A 22,964-nucleotide genomic window follows, 5' to 3' on the forward strand; every position below is an offset into this window, starting at 1 on the left:
GGATACAGTTAGTAGGAGACATAGTAGAGATGATTTTTGTTGGAGGAAGAGCTTGAGGTCACAGACTGCCAGCAAGCCACCGCCAGACCCCTACAGACTTCAGAGAAAGGGTGGTCCTGTGACACCTTGATTTCAGATTCCTAACCTTCAAAACTATGAGATAATAAGTCTTTAGTGTTTAGAGCCATACAGTTTGTGGCACTTTCTTATAATAGCTCCAGCAAATTAAGACATGGGGTTTTTATTTCCTCCTTTGTACTTTTCTGTGTATTATCCAAATTTTCAACAGTAAGAATGTAATAGATTCTACATTAGGAAAAGAAATAATATATTAACTAAAAACAGAGGGAAGAGAGAAATGTTACAGCCATGAGGCTAACAACTTATTTTAAAACCTCTCTGGAACAAATTCTTTCTTCATTCATTCAGTCAATCAGTCATTCAACAAGTGTTTGTTGATTGGTTAGAATGTGCTAGACATCTGGCTAGGCTCTGAGGATAAAAGGTGAGCAAAGCAGTTATTTCTCTGCCCTTATTTACATTGGTAGCTGTAGGAGAACTACAGGGTACTATGGCAAGACAGGACTAATTTGGGGGAGAATAAATAATACATGAGCATGAATGAATAAATGAATAAACAGTTATTAACAAGTTCATCTTAAAAATTGTAGGACAAAAATCTCCCATGAGTAATAATGCTAACCAAAAAAAATAATAATTTTTATGCTTATTGTATACCAGGCATTTGTATTATCACATTCAATCCTCCCAATAACCCTTAGTTAGGTAGTCTGGTTATACCCACCGAATAGGTGAGGAAGCTGAAGTTTTCTCTCCAATGACAGGAAAACAATGGGCCTGGACTTCAAAGCATGTGTTTTCAGACACTGCACTTGATTTCCTGCACGAGACTATAGTTCATGGATTTTTTTTTTTTTTTGTGTGTGTGTGTCATAAATCTTCCTTTAATTTTTTTTTATCTTCATTTTATTGAGATATATTCACATACCAAGCAGTCATACAAAACAAATTGTACTTTCGATTGTTTACAGTACCATTAGTTCATGGATTTTTAAAAAATTTTTTGTGAGGCTTGCTCTTATTTTAAATAAGTTGAATCATTGTTTTTTGTCATTCATTGTGTCTCTGGTTTTGATCTGCAAATTATCATCATCCTGTTTACATGCTTGTTTCACTGGCTTCTTTAAAGTGACAGTGGTTAATACCTCTTCTCAATATTAGCTTTTTTTAGATATTTCAACTAGTTTATTGTAGCTCCTGCCAAATAATCATAAACACTGTTTTCAGGGTTTATGCTTTCTCACCTTCCTGAGATGACAAAAAAGCAAATATTGAGTTAAACTTCATTCCTTCAGGGGCAGGGCAAAGGTTATTAAGTTGATCTTGTAAGGACAAGCATCTCAAACCAGATGTGCAGATTATCTGTTCATGGGTCTGTGTTTTAAACAGATAATTGAGAACATCTGGACAGCTAAGAAATGCTTTCCAGAATCTAGGATGGTGGACAGAGCAGTTCCCCACCTTTGAGCTAGAGGAACTCATTGCTGAGCACTGACTCACTCTGTGACCTTAGCAGGACCCTTATTCTCTCTGGACTCTGATTTCCACATCTGCAAATGACTGGTTGGACAGATGGTATGAAACTCCCATCTGTTTTTATGTACAACTATTCTAGAATTGTCATTGATTTTTATATGACAGATTTTATCATGAGAGGATGATCACTAGAATGGATATTCATGTGATCAATTGTGCTTTTGATTTTCAGCTAACTTCTCTTTGTCCCTCATCTCTAAAAGACAGCAGTGGGGTCATAATTAGTCACGGACATCTAAAATCCTGCAACATCCCTAAGTGCTCACCTCCTACGTAACAAAGTGTCTCAGAGGCTTCTCCAGGGGTAGCCCTTGCCATTGTCTGCTTCACACCCACAAGTTCATCCTGGGTTCTTGCACCTGCTGTCCTATGCCTTTTACCAGGTGTTGGTCTCTTACAGCTCCTGAGAGGACCACAATTTGGATGATCTGTTTGATACTCAACTTCAGCTTCCTTTGGAGGCTACGACGGTGGAGCTGCATAGTTTCCCAGCCTCCCCTGGATCTGTAGTCATCAGCCCATGGACCTAACCATTCTCAAGCTCATCCAGGCCAAGAACCCCAGTCTGAGTCAAAGCCCTAGATCATTCAATTCACCTGAGTGGGCAGTATGAACAGAGAAACTCACAGATCCTCAGGTAGTAGATAAAAAACAGCAATAAGCAGCCATAGAAAAAAAAGGCAAATAAGCTAAAGAGTAAACAGACAAAATACCACCTCATTTATAAAAATGTTCATTTTATCCTGCTGCTGCACCCCATCTCCTTCCCAGCAGGCTGCTTTCATGCTCTCAGAAGCTCAGATGTTAGGGAGTTCTGCAGGTTGGCAGCAGCATCCTGGCTTTCATAAACAGAGAAGAAATGTCACCCAGGACCAGATGAGATGACCAATTCACATTCTCTCAACCTTTTGGAAACCTTTGTTTGAGAAATATTTCACTCCACTGGGAAAGCAATTTTCATTTGTCATTTAAGGATGTAGGTGCACAGAAGGACAAGAACTAAATAACATATAAAGATGATGATTAATTTTTAAAAACATTGACCTCTACAGAGATGCCCTTTTCCTGCATTTTGTTTTCTGTTGGTGCACAATATACCAAAGCACAATTAGAATTGGCATTTTCTGGAACCAGCATCGAGGTTATCATGGTAAGAGCAATTTTTTTAATAGTTACCTAGGGACATAATAAAGTACCAGAAACATGTACGGTTTGTTAGGTTCTAAACACAAGCATGAGGATGTCTTTCTTTTTCTAAAAATGAGAAATAATTGGAAAATAAAACCTTTTATCCTAGACTATGCCTAAGCTCCTTTTTCCCCTGACTGTTAGATGCTACCTCTCTTTCATGCTGAGCAAAGCTAGACTCACAGCTTAAGGCCTCTTTGAAGTTCCTAAAGAGAATTCACTTGCACTAAAGTATTGTAGGCTTTCAGAAGATGTCCGATAGGAAATTAAAGACGATAGGTTTGCATTGTACATCCCACTCTCCCTCAGTTTAAAAAAAAAATCCCAATTATGCATTTCTGTTCTCTAATGTCTCTTCTTTGGCTGTTTTTGCTGCCAGAGACTTCTCCCTTGGACCCTTTCCTTTTATGAGCCCAGGCTTACAGGCTATTCTTCCTCTCTCTCTCCTGAATTCCTTCTTGCCATTTTCCCTCCTTTCCTCTATTTTGCAGGACAACTTGGTTCTGCCTTTAATCTGACTCCAAAAGTTGCACAATCCAAGCCATCATGAGATCTAGCAAAAGTTCTCTGTTACATAAGGGTTAGAAACAGTGGCAAAAGTCAATCAAAGACAATGAATAAAAGATAGAAGGGATACTTACATGTTCAAAAGGAAAACTATCTTATAAAACAGAGAAAATCTTAGTTGTACCAACTATAGAGCAATGACATGAACTCCACAGGATATTGCGTGATTCACTAACTTGTCATAGATTTCAAGCACCAGGCACGTCCTTGCTTTCCTTACTGTCCTCATCTGCTAATTCAGCCTCCATCTTCCTCTCTTCATCCTCTTTCTAGATAAGGCTGAGTGTTCGCTCAGCTACTATACCTCTAAAGATCAGGGTTCTTTAATGACAAGGCTCACCCTTCTTGGTTCAGACCTCTCTCTGTTGCCACATGTATCTCGGTCTATGACCCTAGACTCTTCTCATAGACATTTCTGACCAAGATTTACCCTTGGCTCTGCGTCCTCAAACTCCAACTCCACCTCTGGTATGGACCCTCCAACCTGGAAGTTTCTCTCTCTCCCCAATCTCTAATTACTCTCTTCTGGTTTTTTTTTGGTGGTTCCCATGAGCTGCTTATACACACTATCTGTCACTCTCATTCAACACACTCTGAGTCAGTTCCTCTTTCCATTTGAGTTTCCAGAATTCATGACAGGACTAAGTTCTTTCACTGCTCTTTATTCTTTACCAATCCCCTCATCAATTGCTTAGCTCACAACTCTGTTTTGGCCTCTCTCCTGCCCTACCCTCACCGGGAAGCACCTGGAAGAACACAAGCTTACATCTTTAAGGTTCAGATTTAACACATAGTAACTGATATTCTGGGATTAATCCTGCGCTTACAACACTGGTGGAAACTTTACAACTTAACTACATCCAAGACCTCTTTCTCCATCCTGATTATATTTTTTTTAACTAAATTCAGTTTTATTGAGATATATTCACATACCATACAGTCATCCATGATGTACAATCAACTGTTCACAGTACCATCATATAGTTATGCATTCATCACCCCAATCTATTTTTTGAACATTTTCCTTACACCTGATTATATTTTAAAGCCCTTTCAGAATCAAGACAGAAATCCTAAAGTGAAAGAGGGGATATGAGGAAGCTCTGATGTCAACAGTTTTTTCAATTTTGATCCAACTGTTTAGCAGGTGTTTCCTTTCTCTCTTTTATTAGTCAGGGTTCTCTAGGGAAACAGAACACGAGATATATGTAAACATTATGAGATTTTTATAAGAATTTTCTCACTTAACTGTGGGGATGGGCAAGTCCAAATTTCACAGGGCAGGCCACAAGCTTGGAACGCTGATGAAGTTTTTTGATGAATTCCACAGGAGGAGCTGGCTGGTTGAAATAGAGATGGAAACTATCTCTTCTGACGCTGAAATCATCACTTCTCCTTTTAGACCCTTCAAATGCTTGAATGAGACTTCTCTCACTGTTGAAGGCAATCAATTGTAGATGTAATCAGCCATTGTTGCAATCAATTTACTGATAGTTTAAGTCCATGCAATGTCCTCACAGTGACAGTCAGATAAATGCTTGTTTAACCAAACAACTGGGCATCACCACCTGTCCAAGATGACACATGAATTTAACCATCACATCCCTCCTGCTCAGTGTTTTCCAAGTATATCGCTCTCAAAACTTTTAACTCACTGTTGAAGACTGCCTTCTGAGATAGATGAAGGAGTAGTTTTTGCTGGGGTGTGGTGACATGGAATGGGAACAAATCAGAAACCAACTGATACCCAGAGGACTCATAGCAGGACACACCCACATCTTTCTGGGGCAATGACACAGAAATCCCTGCAGAAGCAAACCTGGGAGTACTCAGAATGAAAGAACCCTATGTGTACATTTCTATGTCCATCAGTGCCTAGCCCAGTGCTTTACACATAGGAGGCATGTAATAAATGACTATGGAATTGAGGCCATGATTCCTTGTGCATCCTGGGTTGCTGTTACACTCTGCTCAGTACCTCCACCATGCCCCAACCCAAATTTCCCAAGCTAATGCTCTTTTCAAGATGAAACGGCCCAAAGTTCCCAATAAGATTGGTTAGCAAGGAGTTTTCAGTTTTATCTTAAACTTGTTTGGAATTCTTACCTCAAATATTTCCTTCTACTCATATATTTTGTACTCTTCAACACAAAAAGCCAATTTTTAGAAAAATTTAATATTTTGTTGCACACAAACCTCAGACACCTTGGGCATGCTCAACTCTTAAAGGATTTTTTTCAGTAGATAATGGCAGTTACTGGAAAACTTTTGAGGTAGGTGAGGTACTTTGAGGTACTTCCCACAACCTTACTACCAAGTTATAAAGAAAGCAAGTTTCGGACCAAATTTTTACAAATACAGATACTCATTAAACAAACATTCATTTGCAAGTACAAAATGCTTCACACATTCTGTTCTGAAAAGATTGATGAAGTCCAAGCTCTTTGTCATTTAGGTGCTAGATTCACGTGAGGTGGATGTGACAACCTTCTGTTTGCCCTTATGGTGGCACCAGACAGCCAGAAATCCTAAAGGTTGATACATGACTATTGAGATCAAGACCAAGACACCTATGGATAAAGGCTAAAGGACTTGCTAGGTTCATATACCCTTTTCATGTAAGGGTGATATCAGGAAAATACTGGATTTTAGCCAATGTACATATCTTAAATATCTTCATTTTCACCAATGAGAACTCATTTATTTCATTCATTATGGAAAATAAAAGGCCATTATTTTCTCCAGTAAAAATAACATTTCTAACACTTATCATGCCAATTAACAAATTTTGGGGTATTATTTGAGGTACAAATAAGAGAAAAATTTGAAATAACGACTTCTGGAGTTTAGGATGCTAGCTAACCTGAACTGTGCATTTCCCTTTGGAGTCACAGGATTAGTCCATGCTGAAGTTACTTTAAAGTAAATTATAGATTTCTTAACATAATTTCAGATCCAATCATAAATATTTCCACTGAAAAAATTATCTAGCATTGAACAAAGCTAAATAAGTGTGGGGCTTCTGAAAACCTTTAATTTGCTAATGTGCTTTAAATTTCTAGTGGGAAAAGTGGTAGTAGATACAGTATGCAGGATTTCCCAAAGTTAGTTGATTATGGAACCCTTTTTTGGTAGTGCAGTTCATGGGACTAGTGTTCCTTAGAAATCATTTTGGAAATTATCTGTTGTGCTGGTTTGAATCTGTTATATACCCCATAAAAAGCAATGTACTTTAATGCAGTTTTCTGGGGGCAGACCTATTGTGAATGGACCTTTTGATTAGGATGCTTCCGTGGAGATGTGACCCACCTTATTGAGGGTGGGACCTTTTGATTAGATTATTTCCATGGAGGTATGACCCTGTCCATTCAAGGTGGGTCTTAATTAGTTTACTGGTGTCATCTATGAGAGGATAAAAGGCAGAGACATTTTGAAGAGAGCAGAGATAGACGCTTAGAGAGAAAATGCCCAGAGACATTTTGGAAACAGCGGTTGAAACCAGACGTTTGGTGTTGCTAAGCTAAGAGATGAAACCCAGAGTTTGCCCTAGAGAAGCTAAGTGACGCTTAAAGAGAAGGTCACTGGAATCAGAAGCTGAAAGCAATGTACCAGGGAGCAAAAGATCAGCAGACACCAGCCACATGCCTTTCCAGCTGACAAAGGTGTTCCAGAAACCATCAGTCTTTCCTCAGTGAAGGTACCCTCTTGTTGATGCCTTACATTGGACACTTTTAAGGCCTTAGAACAGTAAATTTGTAACCTAATAAATCTCCATTATAAAAGTCAATCTATTTCTAGTATTTTGCATTCCGGCAGCTTTAGCAACCCAGAACACCTGTCTAGCTGAATTATGTAAACAGATTTCAAGGGAAAAGGCCTAATGACAGGTAGACTGAGTATGGTGCTACAATAGATATGGAATAATAAGAACCTAAGGGAGGGAAAGTGAGAAATCATGGAAAATCCAATTGGACATTTCAAAGATAGAAATGAAATGACCTAGAACATTAGTATAGCTTTAGTACTTTAACTGTAGAGACAGACAAAGCCTTCAGAGATATGCATAATCCAATTTGATGTAATCTGAGTGTCTGTAAGTGATCTAGCCAGACAGGAATAATATGAATTAATATGAAAAGAGTTCAGTATAGAATCCAGCATAAACAAATTAGTTAGATTCAATCAAGTGGTGAAGCTATCAGTATGTGATTGTGTGAGCATATGTATGTGTGTGTGTCGTGTGTGTGTGTAAGAAAGGTTGGTGTAAGAGGGGATAAGCTACAGATTCAGGTCAGGTGGGAAAAGATAATCTATTTCTAACCTCCTTGTCCAACCTCTTGTGAAGGGCATGGATTTGAAGCCCCCATTGGCAACTCTGAAAAAAGGTTTGATATATCAGTGGCAATTGAAAACTTGCCCTGGATGTTTGCAGCCCCGGACTTGGCATGCAAACCAAATATCTCTGCATGATAAACCACCTCAATCTACTATGAGGATAACTTCAATTTACTTGAAGTGACATCCCTAATGGGTTTGAGAAGGTAAAGCTTTTCTATTAGTGAGTATCTTTTAACACTGGGAAGTAAAATATTACTATGTTTAGGTTGAGGTTAGGAATAAGTTTTTGTAATCCTTGAGGCAATCTTTGGTCTGTATACTATCTGTGATATTTAGGATAATTTGACACATTACGATTTCTAACATACCAGCTGTTGCTTAATAATCCACTGAATTTGTCTAGTGAATTCATTCGCACTTTTCTAGACCCCTATTCATACCGTCTACTCTCTCTGCAAACCCCCGCTGCTACTTCTTACTCCTCACTTTCAGTGTTGAAATTATTTTTCATTTCATTGAGAATACAAAAACAATCAAAGAAATAGTCCCTATATTCCCACTAACAATTCAACCAGTTTACCTTCATGGCTCCCTATACACTTTATCTTCTTTGTTACAATGGAGAGCTATCGTTGCTCCTTCCTAAGAACAACTTCTCCAGCTGTACATTGGATCCCTTCTTTGTTCCTTAGATGATTTACCTTTCTCCTACGTTATCAATTTTCTCCTCTCTAGGGAATGCTAGAAGGAAATATACTAAAGACCAGCAAATATTGGTCTGAAACAAAGAGGAATATATTTCTTGCCTGGCAAAGGAGAGCTGTGTCTCTCATGGGGGAATTCAGTGTGTTTCTCCAAGTTCAAATTTGGTAAAGCTATTGTAAGGCAAAAAGGAGTAAGTACACCAAGTAAGACAAAAGTCTGTGTTCAAGTCTCTGGTAGGTTCACAAGCTACATTGAAAACTCTTCTTTGCAACTCTTTGCTTTCAGGTCTCATATCAGTGTTGCCAGGAAGCCTGGCATCAAACAGGTCCAGAATGGGTGAAATAAGCTTCCAGAGAGCTTAGCATCCTTTAGCTTATGTGCTTACTTGCATGCTCATAGCTGGCAAGATTTTTCTTTAAAAGTGCTAATTTTCATCCACCTACACACTGTGGGGACCCAGGGCCAGGAGTCCCCCTCCTTAATGGAGAATGAGGCCCCACAGCACATGGCAGCCTGCTTGACCAGGACAGAAGTTGAAGGTCATCAGACCTCCTCAAAGAAGAAAGTATGTACAGATGGTATCATAAACAAAGCATTGAAACTCCCCTCCCCGATCACTGTTGATAATAAACCTCTAGACCCCTGTGTCATGAGACTCTGCTAAAACTCTGTTCTCATACCCTATGGAATGTCTTTGTCCTAAACTCTTATAAGCTGCCCTTTGCATACCCCACCCTTTGAAGAGTGCTAACTTCCATTTTCTGGCTGGCAGCTGCCAGGAAGAATTCTCTCCTGTCTGTAAGTCCTAATAAACCCATGTCTCATTCTGTGCCTGGCGTGTTCTTTGATCTCAGAGCTGTGCCAAACCAAGCCCTCCAAGAGCTGGGTTGGAACACACACATAATGTAATATCTTTCATTTTAAAAACAAATCACTTGACCCCATATCCCTTTCCAATCTTGTCAAGGTCACCAATGGCCTTTAAATTGCCAAGTGCACTACATGATTTTTAGTCCTCTCAGCAATCTGAGAAAGATAACTTCTCCTTCTCTGTTACCTCTTATGTTTTCCAAGGTGGTTGTACCAATTTATACTCTTATCAGCATTTTATAAGAATTCTTGTTGCTTCACGTAATTTTCTTGATCACTTAAGGGTTTATCAGCTATTCATAGGAAGGGCTTGTTCATGACTTTTGTCCATTTTTCTATTACTTATTAATTTAGATGAGTTCTTTTTTCTGAATACTTGTCTACTATTTGTTACATGTTTTAGAAACATTCCCCACTGTATGGATTCCTTTTCAGTCTTTGATTAACAGAAGCTCTTTATTTTAATTTAGTAGAATTTATCAATATTTTCCTTTATAGTTTATGCATTTATTGCATGTTTAAGAAATTTTAATGGCTTTCATGGTACAGCTTTTTCCATCTTTTTCCATTCCACCTTTTTGTATTCTTGATGTTTTGTTGTGTCTCTTCCAAAAGCATATAGTCTGGATTCTGTTATATGTTTTAATCCTAGTTAGACAGTAATCACTTTTTAACTGGGGCATTTAGTAATTTATATATAACGTAATTATTCCATTTATATTTAATGCTCTTACATTGCATTTATTTAAATCTACCTTATTTTATGCTTTCTATTTGTCCTCCTGTCCTATGTTTCTCTTACATTACTTTCCTGCCTTGTTTGGGAAAATATTCTTTCATTATATTTTTACCTTTATTATTTAAAAGTTATACACTCAGTTCCTATTCTTAATATAGTTACTCTAGACACCACAGCAATGGATATTTAATTTATCAATGTCTAAAGTTAATGTCTTTACCTTCTTGCTAGAAAATACAAAGACTTTCTTCACTTTAACTCCATTTGTTCCTGTCCTGACATATGTGTTATTGCTATTATACATTTTAATTCCATCTTTTTTAAGCTTATAAGACATCTTTGTTATTGTTTTGTAGGTCAATGTTTAATTAAAGTTACCTACTTTTTTCTCACTTTATTTACTCTTCATTTCTTCTTGCATCTCAGACTCCCATCTGGGATCACCTTTCATCCATCTAAAGTGTATCCTTCAGAATTATTTAACAAGGTTTTACTAGTGGAAAATTCTCTCCATTTTTGTTGGTCTGGAAAAATGCTTTTATTTTGTCCTAATTCCTGAAAGATATGAAATAAATAGAAACATTATTTATTATCTAGGTTACATATGAAGTTGCTCTAACAACGATACCCCAACATGCATTGGCTTAAAGCAGAGAGAAGTGCATTTCTCCCTTAGGGATGTAGGTCCCTTTTATCTTGTTGCTTTACCATCTGCTTCAATACTGTCTTTTTCTTCCTGATTAAATGACCCATTAATACTATATTCACAATCTATCTTTAAGAAGGGAGAAAAGAGTAAGGAGAATGCAAGCAATTTCCTTGTAAAAAAACATTTACAGAATTTGTACATATTGCTTTCATGTATATTCCATTGGGCACAATCTAGTCACATAGACAAGTCCCACTCCAAAGGAAATGTAGTGTCTAGATGGGTGGCTATGTGCCCTGGTAGCATTTAAAGAAGGGGAGAACAGACATAGGGATAAGTAGTAGTCTCTGCCACCATTTAGAATTCCAGTTGGTAATTTTTTTCTCTCAGCCCACTGAAGATACTACTTGCGGAATGAGTTGCTGCAGTGCATCATGGAGATGCAGGTTTAGGCATGATAAAGATTCTCAACAAATGACCCCTTTATTACTTCCTCAGCACAAAGGTTCCTAAAGAGCAGGGGAAGAGGTCCCATCATGACCGGTCCCCTGGAGAGGCCAACTGCTTTGGTTGGGGTTGGTAGATGGCAGCTCCACATGCTCCACTTTGAGTCAGAGGGGAGGGATCCAGTCCTGTCCAGGAGCTAGGCGTTTATGCATCCAGGGGAAGGGGAACCTACTACTGAGCAAAAAGCATACCTGTTTGCAGAGTTTCCACTCTGACAAGCAGCTAGAACTTCTTGTTTCTGGTTTTACATTCAAGGTATGGTCAGGCCATTCCGTTAGACCTAAAGTCTGCCACTGGGGCTGCAGAATGGAAACATATTGACACATCTGCACACAAAGAAAAGGAGGCAGATAGATGAGGGCCGGGAGATGGCTATTGAATGTGCCCCTGACTTCTCCAGCAGTCCACTCAACCAGCCTAACCTACTCCTCCACCTTAGCGTTTGCAACATAAGCTCACCTCTCACCTTGGAGATGAAGGCAGAGCAGCTTGTGCCTTCCATCCTGGGGTTCTCAACAATGTTGACAATGAAAGTTTGAGAACACCAGTGGCTGCAGCACATTAAGAGGATTTTGATGTTTCTATGTGTTCCGTTACTCCAAGCATGGTGATCAGGCCTGTCTGGAGTAGTGATCACATCCATGTCCCCAACCCCCAGGAGGTTTCACATACAATGGGTTTGTACACTTTGCAGCCAGTGGGCTTGCCGTTGGATTTTAGTCACCTCCTTTTCCACTTCCCCTGAGGTATTAAACCACGTGTAGCAGGAGGTATTAACAATAACACATATGCCTCCTTGTTGGGCTAGGAGGAAGTCTAAGGCAATGCAATTATCAATTACTCCTTTGGCTACAGAGCCTAATGATTTTTGTTGAGCCTGAGGGCTCGTGCTGTGAACCCATCAATGTCAGTCAAGGGGCTTACAGATTGCATTATCAGGTATTCACTGGTGCTTACCTCCAGCCAGGGAGATAATGATCTGCTGAAAGAAGTGAATTCAGAATCAAGGACTGTCGCCCCCACCCCGCCCCAGGCAAATCATGTTTGCTTAGGATACTGAATTGGGAAGATCACTGAGCCACTTGCCAGTTTCCATATATCAGGAGTTGTTGCATCCCAACAAGTTGCCCAGGGGTGTGGGGAAGAAGGGTGCACAACAAGCGGCTGTGCATTATCCTTGTCACAGACACTTCCTGATGTTAGTATAAATGTGAGGCTGAGGAAATCAGCTCCTTGAGTGGCCATCTGGACTTGGCAAAGAGGGGAAAGGCAGCAAGAGGTCAGATGGCAGATCCAGCAGTCGGTCAGATTCCCTGCCACTGCAATGACCCAGGTTAGCCAGACAGCAGTGCTTTTCTTTCCAGGTGGCCTCCGGGCCAAATCTGCAGAAAACAGGAAGGGTAAGGAGTAACTAGCCCTCAACAGGATGGCTGTGCATCCACCTCCTATGGGAAACACTTTTCTCAGCTTATTTGCAGTTACTTATCTTTTCCCTCTAAGGTCACTCCATCTGTCATTGCCTTGAGCTGTAATCTCAATCCTTTCCTATCGACTGGAGGGCCTTATCCAGATCTTCTGGCCTACTTCTTCCCCTTCTGGATAGATGGGAGTTGTCAGGACTCTGCAAAGCTGTCCCATGACTGTTCCCAAGGGACTGGTGGACCAACCAGGGGTAGGCATCACCCACTAACCTCTAGTATGCGTGTGTGAGGTCCCAAGGTCCAGCCCACTGGATTGCCACCCCATGTGTATTAAGAACTTGTAGGCCCACCTCCATCATCCCCCCCAACCCCCACCTAGTGGCCCTAACCTCTCACCATCCTGGGAATCATGTGGAGGGTATAGTGGGGTAAAAAGTAGGATGATCCCCTGACAGTTGCTCAAAAGGAGCATCCCAAGTGGTGTGTCCTTGATACCACTTTTGGGCCAATTCATCTTGAGGGTATAGAGGCAGCCACACAGCAAAGCCTGGGTCCCTCCCCAAGTCTCATCCCCTCCCTGTGCTGGGAAGCAGGATAAGGCCATTTTTCCATTCTGGAGAATTCTGAGTTCAGCCTCCAGAGGGCCCCAGTAAGGTGGACAGTCCATCCAGTAAGAGTTCTCAGGGTATAGACATGGAAGCTCCTTTTTCAGGCAGCCATTAATGTTCTCCACAATGCTAGCAGCCTTGGGTGATGGATGACGTGGAAGGTCCATCTAATTCTGTGAGTCTAGGCCCAATGCTGAGTGAACCGTGTGGTAAAATGGGATCATTGGTCAGAGAAGATATCATCTTTATATTCGAAAGAGTGGCAGAGCCACTTTTTCAAGGTATCCCATGTGTGTACCATATCTGCACAATGAACTGAATAGGTGTCTACGTGACTGAAGTATGGACATACCTTGGGATGGTGGGAGATGGCTGATATAGTCCACTTGCCATAAGTGACCTGGTACAGCCTATCTGGGAATATCCCTAAATGCCCTTTTTGGGCTCTGGCTTGTATGTGACATCTCTCACACTGGTAAATGGAAGATTGGACCTCTTTTATCAAGAAAAGTACCCAGTGTTTCTAGGTCCATAAGGGCGTGGGTACAGGGAGAGAGGACTATTTGTGATCATTTTTTTTTTAATTCAGTTTTATTGAGATATATTCACATACCATGCAATCATCCATGGTGTACAATCAGCTGTTCACAGTACCATCATATAGTTGGGCATTCACCCCAATCTATTTTTGAACATTTTCCTTACACCAGAACAAATAAAAATAGGAATAAAAAATAAAAGTAAAAAAAAACACCCAAATCATTCCCCATCCCACCCTATTTTTCATTTAGTTTTTCTCCCCATTTTTCTACTTACCTGTCCATACACTAGATAAAGGGAGTGTGATCCACAAGGTTTTCACAATCACACATGTCATACTTTTCCCTGGATTCTTTTTAGCATTTCCAGCACTATCACTTGCACAACTTTAGTTAATAATTGGTGGTTTAGACTATTTACCAAAGCACCAAATAAGAAAAAGAGGTTACAGCTGAATAAACTGCACTCATTGCAGAAATCAAGAGCTCAGGGTACCATGCCAAAGTGCTCATTGGCTGAAAGTCTTTGTGTTCAGAGCTAAAACTCATTGGCCAAGAGTATAAAGAACTTATCATTTTCATTGCCTGAAATGTACCACAGTGTTCAAAACATGGAAACATAAATGTTAACTGTTAAATAAAGTTGATACAATAACATGGAGAGACACACATATTTTTCAACAAAATTATTTCACAGATAAGTAGTAGTATAACAAATCAGGACTTCCCAGGTAGCATATAATGGGGTATGTTTCTATATTTAAAAGACAGGAACAAATATACTTATAAGACAAAATTTCTGAGAACTCAGTAATTTGGATAGTATCCAGACATTGGATAGGACCTGATAAGTTTACCTGAGTAGTTTTTCTCTTTGCAATTTACTTTTGTGAAATTAATAAGTACAAGGCATTGACGTCTGCAGTTAGGTATTGTAGACGTTAATAACTTCTTATAATTTCCTCTGGTAAAATGCGGCAATATCTGCTAACTGGTTGTAGGATACTACATACCCAGTTCTCCACTTATTGAGCTGCTCCTTCTAGGTTTTCCCTGGAAATAATGTAACCATTTGTAGGAGGCACGTGAGGATGACAAAGCTCTTCTGTGCTGGGCTCCAGGTGACAATTGTGACTAGAGCCAACTTGTCCTTTAGACACAATGGGCACAGTGTCTGGGGCCCACAGTACTTTTAGGGGCCCATGAAAATGTTCTAATTTCTTTTAAGATCAGAAGAAAAGAAATTAACTTTTAAGTTAAATAAAATGTTTCAATATTTAATATTAATATTTTCATCTTTATACCAATGCAATAGTAAAATACAATTTTTATTAATTTTTTTAATGAAGGAAGGTGCCCATAAGGCAAAAGTGCATAGGACCCATGCAGGTCATAATGTGGCCCTGCCTGTGGCTCTTGGGGAAACAGTTCTTTGATCTGACTGCAAAGTTTTGAACTAGAAGACAGTACTGCAGGGAGATGGCCTCTTTGGGTTCCCCCATGGCAAAGGGAGGAGCCAGCTCTTCAAAAAACACACCACCCCACCACCTGCAATAAATTGATTCTTCCTACTGCAAATCACAGGGAACATGTATAACTTGAAACAAGTTGAGCCATTCCTGCTCAGGGAGGCAGCATGACTCCAACCAGGGAGTCAGCGTGGTTTGGGTGAAGTATGGAGTGTGCAAAGGCAAAAGGAAAGCTCAAGACAGATGTTGTACCAGCAACATTATCAAACTTTCATAAAAAGAGGCAAACCTATGACAATAATAATTTGACACAGGGGCAATCTGAGAACTGTTCTGTCAAGGACCAGGAGGTCAGCAAGGAAATAGCTTAGGTTATTACAGATGAGAACAGTAAGATGCAGAAGAGTGTCTCTGGATGAGACACTGGATGAGAGTTTTGCAAAGCCAGGGAGCTCAGTAGAAAGTCTAATATCCACTACCACCACCCCTGGGGGAATTTTCGATACTCTCCCTTTAAAAATCTCTACCACAATAAGCTACTATTATTGATGAGATATATTTTATTTCTCAGTGTGATGGATCAGGAAAAAGTCTCTGATAACTGTTGATGTAGAAGACAGGAATCTTGAGAACCAACACTTACCTAGCATTTACTATGTCCAGACACTGAAGTGCTGTACATATTTTAACTCATTTTGTCTACACAATAATCCTACAAGGAAGTTACTATTACTATCCCCATTTTAAAGATAGAGAAACTAAGGCACAGAGAGATTAAGTAACTTGACTAAGATCACACAGCTAGCAAGTGACAGACTGGGATTCAAGTCCCTGCAGCCTGGAGCTTGAGGTGGTACTGTTACTAGTCTCTGAGGAGAGAAATCAGTAGTTAAAATGAAACCCACATACATTATAATATCTGTCCCAGTGAAATATTTAGTAAATCTGTATGTTTTACTCATATCATTTGGGTTTTTCTCAAATAGCTCCTTGTTTTATAAAGCCGTAGGAAAGAACCCCATTCATTTATCATTGTACAGGAATTCTTAAATCCTGGATGGATCCAGCAGTTCATCTGGAGATGCTTATCAAAAGACTATCTTCTCTCAAGAAAAGCCTGCCAAATTATGAAGTCACTAACTTTGTACTTTATTAGAGATGCACATGTGCTGAGATAAGTCTGGACTTGCCAATTTTTGAAAATCATTTACTCTAATGTTTCAACATGCTTTGACTCTCGCTAGACAGAGGATTATGGAATCCAGTTGGAATTGATCTATCAACAATTGGATCTGAACACAAACACTCAGAAGAACATCAAGAACTTTCTCTAACCACATACACCCCAATGTAAAAATGTATTAGAAACCCATTGCATTTATTTTTATTGTCTTATTTTTCAATTACTCTATTGTGAAGTAGAGTAGGCCTGCAGTGGCCCCAACTCCCCCTTTCTTCAGCCATCACCGCCCTGCCCCACAAACCTGTTGACACACTGCTTTGGGGTGCTCAGCCTTTGTGTGCTATACCCTCACTCTTCCCCCAACCCTAAGGAGAACTTTACCTCTCAGTGAAGAAAGCAGTCCTTTTGAAAGCTTTGTACTCTGCTAAAGGTATTTCAGTCATCTGGCAAGCATAAGGAATATTTTTTCCAAAGGCACACATTCCAAATTAACTGTCAACATAAAGCCAACCTTGATTTAAGGATGGATAATAAATTGTTTTGCATCCACAATGATCTCCAAATTTCAGGTAATAAATGAACCCATAACAAGAATTTTGGAAAGCTTTGAGGGGAAGCAAAATGCTTTTTCTGAAGAGCTATAATGGCACAAGTATACTCCACCATTTCTCTTTACTGAGTGGTGTGCATGTATTACCTTTTGCATTTTTATGACTGCAAAAATAATACAAAATTATCAAAGCTATTTGGAAACTACAGAAGAGGACAAAGGTGAACACAAAATAATCCATAGTCCCACAGCCAGAAATTATATGTTAATCATGTTTATATGTACATATATATCCATGCAATCATTAAAATAAGTACATGTTCTATTCACTCTTTTATTATATGATTATTTTTCCTCTAACCAATGTATGGTGATTTTTTTCTGCATCATTAAATATTCTTCTACAAGATTGTTCATTGATATATTTGGTTCATAAAATGGATACAACCACATAAAACTGCCATTTTGTAGGTCAAATATCAGCAATTTTATGTTTTACCTAATATTTTCCTATTGCTGCATTGTTAGCTTATTTCCAATTTTTTTTTAATATAAATAGTGATGCAATGAACATTTTGCACATAAATCTCTTTGCAAAACTCTGATTATTTTCCAAGGATAAATTCCTAGTAGTGCAATTGCTGAGTCAAGGAGAATGGACATTCTTATGGCCTTTGATACATGTTGTCAATGTTCCTTCTAGTGCTGATTTATAATCTCTTTGGCATCTTTTAAGTCCATTATTTTGTTTAGGTAACCCTCATATTAATATCATGAAACTACGTCACTGTTGATTGCCATCCCACCATAGTCTTCCTTCCAAGTTAAAATGCATTAAATAATATTTTTGCCAGCCCAGAGCCTTTGTAAAACCTTAGTTAATGTAGACATGAGGATAAGGTTTATAAACCCAGGTACATAACTTTTTAGTGCTTGACAGCCTCGTTAAAGGACTAGAAGGGCTGTGCTACATTTCCCCTCAAGCTACTTCCTCTAGACTGCGTTATTGGGTATGAATATAAGCACAGTCTCCAATACCTAATTTATGGCGGTCAAGCAAACCTCAGCCAGAAAAAAAAGAAGCCACTATATTGGTCTGTTTCTAGGTTGTTGTAGATGGAGAGATGTGATATAGAAAAGAAAAGCCAGGAGAGGGGGCATGGTGTGTGTACACGTGCACATTTGTATATGTGTAGGAGTGTATATTAGGAAGTCCTGAAGTTCACTCTTCTACAGGTAATGATTGGATGCAAATGAAAAATGTTAGCACCTGCCATTCTTCCCTCTCTAAAGTACCAAGTTGTAAAAAATAATGTGAAACAAGTATAATGAGTCAAAAGCTTGAGGGGCAAAGCCTATGTCTGAAGGTTTTCTTGCTTTAAAATGTCATTGTGCTTTGGAAATTATAGCAAGAGACTTTGGGGACATGGTTGCCTCTTGACTTGAAAAATGTTACCCAAAATGTTTTTACTATTTGGGCGTCCAGACAATTTAGAATCAACATCTTTGCAAAGAAAGGAAACCAAAAGCAATTTCTCTTCACATGTTGTCTGGGTCAACGGGTACTTCAGTTGCTAGTCTCTGAGTTTTCTGAAATCCTTTGCTGCACAAATCATATAACTTATCAGCCCCAAAGGTCTAATTTTGACAGTGGACTTTAGTAATTGCTAGTTTTATAGCTTTCAATTGCTTTGGGGAAATTGCTTTCTGGAGACAAGAAAAAGCTGTTATGATCTTTAGACTAAGATTAAACTACCTAACTTTGATAGAGAGTCTTGCAATAGAAAGTTTACAACCTGATAGAAGATATATCTATATAATGTGCCTTTACAGAAAATAGAAAACATGCACCAGAGGTTACTGATTCATATTAAGAAATTATAGTCAATTTAGTTTTTCTCCTACCCTGAAACAGACTAACTCATATTAGACATTTTCCTGATAAAGAAACATATTTCAAAAATCGTCTGTACCTCTCCCCTACCAAGCTGTGCCTTTGCAAATCTGAAATAACAAATAAGTGACTGTTCTTATTACCAAAACAGGAATAGAGTTGATGACTTAAACACTTGTTAAAACAGCACAAATAATAATCATCAAATCATTGAAGATTTTTTTCAACTACAATATCTCAGAATGTTGGTATTCTTATAAGTGCCGGTGAGAGTGTGAAAGGGTATAACCTTTTTGAAAACAACTTAACTTTAATTATGCTTGAATAAACTTGAAATTTTTTGTATCTTTTAATCTGGTAGTTCTGCTAAAGTAAGGGTGTAATTAAGTATGTGGGAAAAGATTTGTGGACAAAGAAGCATTCACAAGCTTCTAGAATTTGGAAGCAATATAATTGCTGTTAAGAGAATGGGTAAAAAAAAAGATATCTTTGATAGTGTATGGTATAGCCATTAAAATGCTATCATTTTTATAAAAACCTAAATGAAAATGTTAAGTGGGAAAAGCAGGGTATATGAAATATATATTGTATGTACCTAAATTTTTTCTGACAGTACTAATTTCTAAGCACAATTTCATTAACATGCACTTAAATGAACAGAAAAAAGTCTTGAAGGAAACATTAAAAAATCTGTGGCATGTATGATTATTGGTGATTATTACTTTCTATTTTACATTTTTTTGCCTGTCCTGATTCTGTTAAAATGAATATACATTAACTTTCATAAAATATAAGTTATTGTGAAAGAGAAAAATGAAGACTGGAGGAAAGAAGGAAGGAAGGAAGGAAGCAAGGAAGGAAGAATGGAAGGAGGGAGGGAGGGAGGAAAGAAAAATTCAAAGTGGTTTAGAAGTAAATTCTCTTGTCTTCAAAAGAAATTATTATTCTGGAAAAGAAAACAAGAATATTTTGATTGGACTACAGAATATGGGGTACAGATACAATTATTTCCCCTTTTCAGACTTTCCATGGTATGAAGAGCACATGAATTGACAGAGAATTGATGGTTCACATTTGGTGGGCTTCATTCATGGAGTTTATAAGCAAAAGACAATGGGGTTAAATATGGTGCCAGGTTTGTTTGGTAACAAGTAACTGTGGGTTTCATGCCACCACCCTGCACATAGTTCAAGTCCCTCCCCTTTAGTGAGGCCCTTCCCTGACTGGCCTAGTTATCAGGCCTTCTCTAAATGCCTGTCACATGGATTCATCTGATACTCCACTTACTCTATCTTGATCTTGTATTTACCTTTCTTGGGGTTATATCTTTCTGTGTCTGTTACCTAGCACTACCTATCATGCCAGTTGCTTGATTAATATTAACAAACGAACATACATTAGTCCAGGTTCCTGATTGCAAAAACTGAAACTGACTCTGGTTAACTTAGGTAGAGAAGGAAATTATCGGAAGAGTCTTGGGCTGCTGACAGAATCAGTGGGAAGGTTAGAGAAACAGCTCTCAGCAGAAAACATGCAAAACAAGACCCTTTCACAGAAACAGTCTCTTAGGGTATCATCATTGATGCTGTCACCATGGATACTCACAGCTGCCACCTTGGATCTGCTGTTGCTGTGCTCCAGGACCCTTCCACCCCTGGACATTGGAATCTTGACTCCATGGCTGCAACTGCAGGAACTAATAGCTGACTTAACTGACTCTGAAAGTCAAAAACTGGTAGAGGAATCTGTTCAGCTGCTCTAGCTGCCAGGGGCAGCAGAAATGTAATAACCATCTCCCTTTGCTTCTATGGCAGGAGTTGAAGTCTAACCTCTCACTACTGTTGGGAGTCTCCTCAAACAAAAAGGATGTTTGGATGGTGTGCCAGTTTGAATGTATTATGTCCCCCCAAACGCCACTATCTCTGAAGTAATCTTGTGTGGGCAGATGTATCAGAGTTGATTAGATTGTAATTCTTTGAGTGTTTCCATGGAGATGTGACTGTGGGTGATGACTCTGATTGGATAGTTTCCATGGAGGTGTGACCCCACCCATTCAGGGTGGGTCTGAATTAGTTCACTGGGGCACTATATAAGCTCAGACAGAAGGAGGGAGCTTGCTACAGCCAAGTAGGACACTTTGAAGAACACCCAGGAGCTGAGAGAGGAGCTGCAGATGAGAGACAGTTTGAAGACGGCCATTGAAAGCAGACTCTTGCTCTGGAGAAGCTAAGAGAGGACAAATTCCCCAAGAGCAACTGAGAGTGACATTTTTGAGGAACTGCAGCCTAGAGAGGAACATCCTGGGAGAAAGCCATTTTGAAACCAGAACTTTGGAGCAGACACCAGCCATGTGCCTTCCCAGCTAACAGAGGTTTTCTGGACACCATTAGCCATCCTCCAGTGAAGGTACCCAATTACTGATGTGTTACCTTGGACACTTTATGGTCTTAAGACTGTAACTGTAACCAAATAAACCCCCTTTATAAAAGCCATTTCGTTTCTGGTGTTTTGCATTCCGGCAGCATTAGCAAACTAGAACAGGTGGTGGGCAGCCAAAACCTCAAATATCCATTATAAATAGTGATGATAAAACACAGACCTTAGGTTTTGCCTGTGTAAAATAAAATTGCCTGATTTATTTAATGCAGTTTCAAATGAAAACATGAGGATGTGGTGGCTGGAACATCAGAATATTAGAAAGACAGTGGAAAATGGAAATCGTCCTGATGGACAAAGATCTAATACTGCACCCAGTCATGAACTCTGTGTGAGGAGAGAGAGTTAAGGATATGCACAGATCATCTGGAAATTTCAAATGGCTTCACTGGTTGTCAGGAGCCTGAACGGAGAAAGATTATAAAATTGAGTTTAAAGAGATCCAGGGAAAAAGCACATGGATGGACCTATAGGAGGATGGGAATTTTGTATCACATGTTAATGCCCACCAGAGAGCATCCATCACAGAAGAGGCACTAAACAGACAAGTAGACGGGATGACCTGGCCAGTAAATGTCAGCCAGTAACTGTCGTGGCCACCCCAATGCTATGCCAGGGACACCTGAATGGAGTAACCATGGCGGCAGAGAGGGAGGCTATGCATGAGCCCAACCACATGGGGAGCCTTTCCTCAAGGCTGATATAGCTGTTGCCACTGATGAACAGCCATTTCTTCAGCACAGAGATGAATGCTGGGCCCCTGACATGGCACCATTCCTCAAAGACACACACTAGCCAGTTGGTGACAAGTTGATTATATCAGATCCCTTCCACACTAGAAAGAGCAATGTTTCTTCCTGACTAGGTAAGGGTTGCCTTTCTTGCCTGTAGTGCCTGCACCAACATGGAAGCCCATATAATCACCTCAGACCAAGGAGCTCCCTTTACAGCATAGGAGATGAGTAGGTAGAACATTGACAATGGGATCCACTGACCCTACCACATAGTGCACTATCCAGAAGCTGCTTACTACTAACAGAGTGGTAGAATGGCTCCTGAGGTGAAGCTGAGGCACTAGCTCAGAGGTAACACCCCATGGTGATGGGCCCTAAACTTCAAGATGCACCATACACTTTAACCCAGTGGCTAATATATGGTGCTGAACTCAGTAGGTGGAATATATGAGTCTGGAAAACAAGAGGTTGAAGCAGGAAGGGTCCCAATTACCATCAGTCTTGTGACTCACTTTGGGGAATTTATTCTCCCTATTCCCACAACTTTAGGCTCTGTGGGTCTGAATGTCCTGGTTCCCCAAAGGGGGTCAATCATGCTAGGGTACATTATAAGAGTATCACTAAATTTAAAGCTACCACTGCCCCCTGGTCATTTTGGGCTCCATGTGCCAATAGACCAGAAGGCACAAAAGGAGTTAGTATTCTGGAAGGGGTAATTGACTCTGATCATCATGAGTAGGTAGATCTACTATTATATAATGAGGTGGGGTATATTTGACTCTCAGGTGATCCACTAAGCATGTATCAGCATAATTCTAACCATACAATGACCAGTACAGCAACCACAGTGGGTTAATTACAGGCTAACTGGTGCTTCAGACTACCTGGGTTAAAGGTCTGGGTCCTTTAATCAGGCAAGCCACCTAGACCAGCAAAAGTGCTAACTGAAA

At 39.5% G+C, this 22,964-nt stretch overlaps 1 protein-coding gene and 1 long non-coding RNA gene across 3 annotated transcripts in view; both read right to left on the reverse strand.

The window, feature by feature from the left end:
- Positions 1–4,603, reverse strand: part of LOC119537937 — a 48,719-nt gene extending 44,116 nt beyond the window's left edge. Inside the window, exons 1-2 of one of the 2 annotated variants that reach the window (XR_005217486.1) lie at positions 2,334–4,603; positions 806–911 (exon numbers count right to left, since the gene is read on the reverse strand). This is a non-coding gene — a long non-coding RNA (uncharacterized LOC119537937). The remainder of the gene's footprint in view (positions 1–805; positions 912–2,333) is intronic. The other variant, XR_005217487.1, reaches the window with a different exon arrangement.
- Positions 4,604–4,746: 143 nt separating this feature from the next.
- The window catches only part of LOC119522394, a 67,584-nt gene continuing 49,366 nt past the window's right edge, over positions 4,747–22,964 (reverse strand). Inside the window, exons 3-6 of the mRNA XM_037820908.1 lie at positions 12,267–12,562; positions 11,372–11,506; positions 10,407–10,579; positions 4,747–4,806 (exon numbers count right to left, since the gene is read on the reverse strand). Coding sequence (XP_037676836.1) covers positions 10,472–10,579; positions 11,372–11,506; positions 12,267–12,562 — 539 coding nt within the window. The 3' untranslated portion in view covers positions 4,747–4,806; positions 10,407–10,471. The remainder of the gene's footprint in view (positions 4,807–10,406; positions 10,580–11,371; positions 11,507–12,266; positions 12,563–22,964) is intronic.

Source organism: Choloepus didactylus, chromosome 1 (assembly GCF_015220235.1).
Source record: "Choloepus didactylus isolate mChoDid1 chromosome 1, mChoDid1.pri, whole genome shotgun sequence".
NCBI classification, from domain to species: domain Eukaryota; kingdom Metazoa; phylum Chordata; class Mammalia; order Pilosa; family Megalonychidae; genus Choloepus; species Choloepus didactylus.